The sequence below is a fragment of the Protobothrops mucrosquamatus genome, unplaced genomic scaffold, assembly GCF_001527695.2.
Source record: "Protobothrops mucrosquamatus isolate PMUCROS unplaced genomic scaffold, P.Mucros_1.0 scaffold729, whole genome shotgun sequence".
Classification (NCBI taxonomy): Eukaryota; Metazoa; Chordata; class Lepidosauria; order Squamata; family Viperidae; genus Protobothrops; species Protobothrops mucrosquamatus.
The window spans coordinates 238,094-241,405 of record NW_015387005.1 but is presented as its reverse complement, the minus strand read 5'-3'; the positions used below and the strand labels follow the sequence as shown (position 1 = coordinate 241,405).

General features: G+C 44.2%; 1 protein-coding gene across 1 annotated transcript in view; it reads right to left on the bottom strand.

The window, feature by feature from the left end:
* Positions 1-596: 596 nt before the first annotated feature.
* ERMN (ermin) overlaps positions 597-3,312 on the bottom strand; it is an 8,071-nt gene continuing 5,355 nt past the window's right edge. Inside the window, exon 3 of the mRNA XM_015818371.1 lies at positions 597-1,233. Coding sequence (XP_015673857.1) covers positions 767-1,233 — 467 coding nt within the window. The 3' untranslated portion in view covers positions 597-766. The remainder of the gene's footprint in view (positions 1,234-3,312) is intronic.

Here is a 3,312-nt window from a genome sequence, read left to right as displayed (position 1 = left end):
ATTAAGCCTGACATGAAATGCTGATGTGATAGGATAGCACTATAGAAAAACTGGCAAAAAAAAAAACCTTGTTAAAGCAGAAGAAAGAATCAATGATATACCAAAAATGGACAGAAACATTTTGTTTGAAATGCATCTTTAAAATCAAATTAGGGTAAATTGGTCATACTACTGACTTAAACCCTAAAACTGTCATTTTAAAATAGAAGTAGTTACACTGTTTAAGTCTATAACCAATCAAGAATAGAATAGAATAGAATAGAATAGAATAGAATAGAATAGAATAGAATAGAAACAATAACTTTATTGTCACTTTGAATGTACACTAATCGGCATACATTAAAATGAAATTTCATTGCCCCAATCCAGCTACAATCAGTTGCACCTAAGTCCACTGAAATCAGTAGGCTAGAAGTCAGATCACAAGCTTGTTGCAAGATATGTAGGTACGTACTTGCCATAGTAAGTTACATTACATTGAGTAGGACTTCTTCCAGTTAAGTGTATACGGTATAAGATTGCAATCATGCAGCCTGTTCTTATGTATATATTAATTTAGAAGTAACCCTTCATGCAGTCAATGTGGCTAACTCCCAAGTGGCAAGGGAGACTCTTGTTACACCATTAGTCAGGACTACTATATTTAGTTGGATCGAAGCCACCAAAGACTTTACAATAACATGATATTGTAGATGGAGAAACATCTGGAGTGGAGATAGATGGAAGAGAAGAATCCTAGCAAGCCTATTTGGTTCTCTGCCTCAGTTTATGAATGCATCATGGACTCAAATTCATCAATTCTCTGTTTAGTGTTTCCCTTCCGGATCTTCCGATAAGATATTGTGTTGTAACGAGAATAACTGTGCCGAGAGATATCATTTTTTTTCAAGGCACCTGGTTGGTCATCGTATTCCTCAGTCTGGGAGGTACAGCTGGGACTGGTAGGAAGGCATTGGATATTATTGTTTTCTTGCCCTGTTTTATGAGAAGCCACACTGTTTTCCTGTTGAGATTCATCACCTGGACCTTCCCAATCTTCTTCTGCTATGCTCTCATTGTCTTCTAACAGGGTTTCCTCTTCAGTTGGCTCACTGGTCTCATTCAGCTGTATCTTTCCTTGTTCCTCCTCTGTTTCTGTAGGGCTGTCGATGTTTTCATCCGGAAGCTTGGATGGGACATTTTCTCCCCCCTGAAATTCTTCAGTATTTAAAGCGGCAGTTTTCTCATGGAGCTCTGTAACAAATAACAACATTCATAATATAGCAGTATGCTAACAAGCCGATGGTGCAAGCTTGTCTGTCTCAACTCATAAGTTAACTAAGATGCCCTCCTAGTAAGGGACTTCAGGATCATCACTTACTCATATTATTAACTTTTGGTGTAGCTTTTTTTTTTAACCTTCAGTCAGGTTTGACTTCTGCCAAATGCCTGGACAAGTTCATGTGGTTATCTAGGCCAGGGGTCCCCAACCCCCCAGTCCGTGGACCAGTACCAGGCCACAGCATGCCAGCAACCGGTCCACACAAACAAGCAAAGCCCCATCTGGGGGGTGCAGGCAATACACAAAACCACGCACCCTCCGGTCCACAGAAAAACTTCTCTCCACGGAACCGGCCCCTGGTGCCCAAAAGGTTGGGGACCTCTGATCTAGGCAGAATGTCTTCTTTCTTGGGCTGAGAAAGAATGATTGGCCCAAGATCACCCCCCCCACACACACACACACACAAACCAGCTTTCATGCCTAAGGCTGAATTAGAACAAAGTTTCTCCATTCTTATTCCAGCACCTTAATCACCACACCAAAATTGGCTGTACTGACTATACTACTGAATTACTGGAAAAACTAGCCTTATGTTTCCCATGTCTGTTGGAGACAATCCCATCCTTGATTAGTTTTATGCCTAGCACGTCCACTAAAGTTTTGTCTTTTTGGTTAGTCATTGTCTATGGCAGACATATCGAACTCGCGATGTCACGTGACATCGTGCAATGTATCGGGACTGTTTTGCCATTGCTGGCAATGGAGTGGGCGTGGCTTCCACGTGACACATCTGGCCTGTGGCTAGCAGTTTGACACCCTTGGTCTATGGGTTCTATATTAAGAGTTTGTATCCAACAGCCCATTCAGGAATTCCTTTCATTCCTTCATGATGATACCTCTGAATTAGAGATATACTTCTTTCTCTAACTATTTGCCTTGCTCTTTGGACACATTTTGACAAGCTTTTTTCAACCTTTGCTTTAATGTGTTGTGTTAATCTGCCTCTGTCTGCCTTACGTTATCACCCAGGCAGCAGTGTTCTAAATCAGGGCTTTTCAACCTTTTCACCCATTGTACCACTTTTAGGATATGGCAACATCCGAGTACCACCAGTTGCCTAGCAAGGTGTCAAAAACTTGATGACCCAAAAAAAAGAAAAAAGGAAAAAAGTGATAAAGTACAGGTAGTCCTCGACTTACAACAGTTAGCTTAGTGACTGTTCAAAATTACAATGGCACTGAAAAAAGTGCCCCCCAAGCCACAGTCGAGCAAGACACCTGCCTGCCCACCCGGCGGCGCTCTTCCTCCTGTCTGAGGTTTTCATTGTTGTGAGCATTTCTGTTGAGGATTGGCAGCGGGGGTGGGGTGGGGGGGTGTTTGGTTTTTATTCCCCCCATCTGCTGGGTGGTTGAAGAAGGTTTTGGTCACTTCACATGACCCTGGGACACTGTGACCGTCGTACATATGAACCAGTTGCCAAGCATCCGAATGTAAATCACAAGACCCTGGAGATGCTGCAACATTCCAGCTGATCGGCGCTTCTTCTGGGCTCAGCAGAAGTGCCAGGATCAGTGCTGCTTTCCAGCTGATTAGTGCTTCTTCAGGGCTCAGCAGAAGCACCAGGATCAGCGTCGAGCTCCAGCTGGAGCCTGGCGCTGATCCTGGCACTTCCACTGAGCCCTGACAGTCCTGAAGAAGCGCCGATCAGCTGGAAAGCAGCACTGATCCTGGCGCTTCCGCTGAGCCCTGACAGCCCTGCAGCTCCAGCCATCTCTCGCTCAGGCTTGTGCGGTGCTGCCACTGGTTCAGCACATTCCCCTCCCCCGCTACCACTTTTCTAGGATGGCCACGTACCACCTGCCAGGTGCCAATGTACCACAGGTGGTACCCGTACCATTGGTTGAAAAGCCCTGTTCTAAATCTTCCTCTTATTATTTTCAAATAGTTACACTGTAACACATGGTGGATTTGGGCACCTGCCCTCTACCAGATGTGCTGGATGCAACTTCCAGATGTGCTGGATGCAACTTCCATTATTTCTAACAAATGTA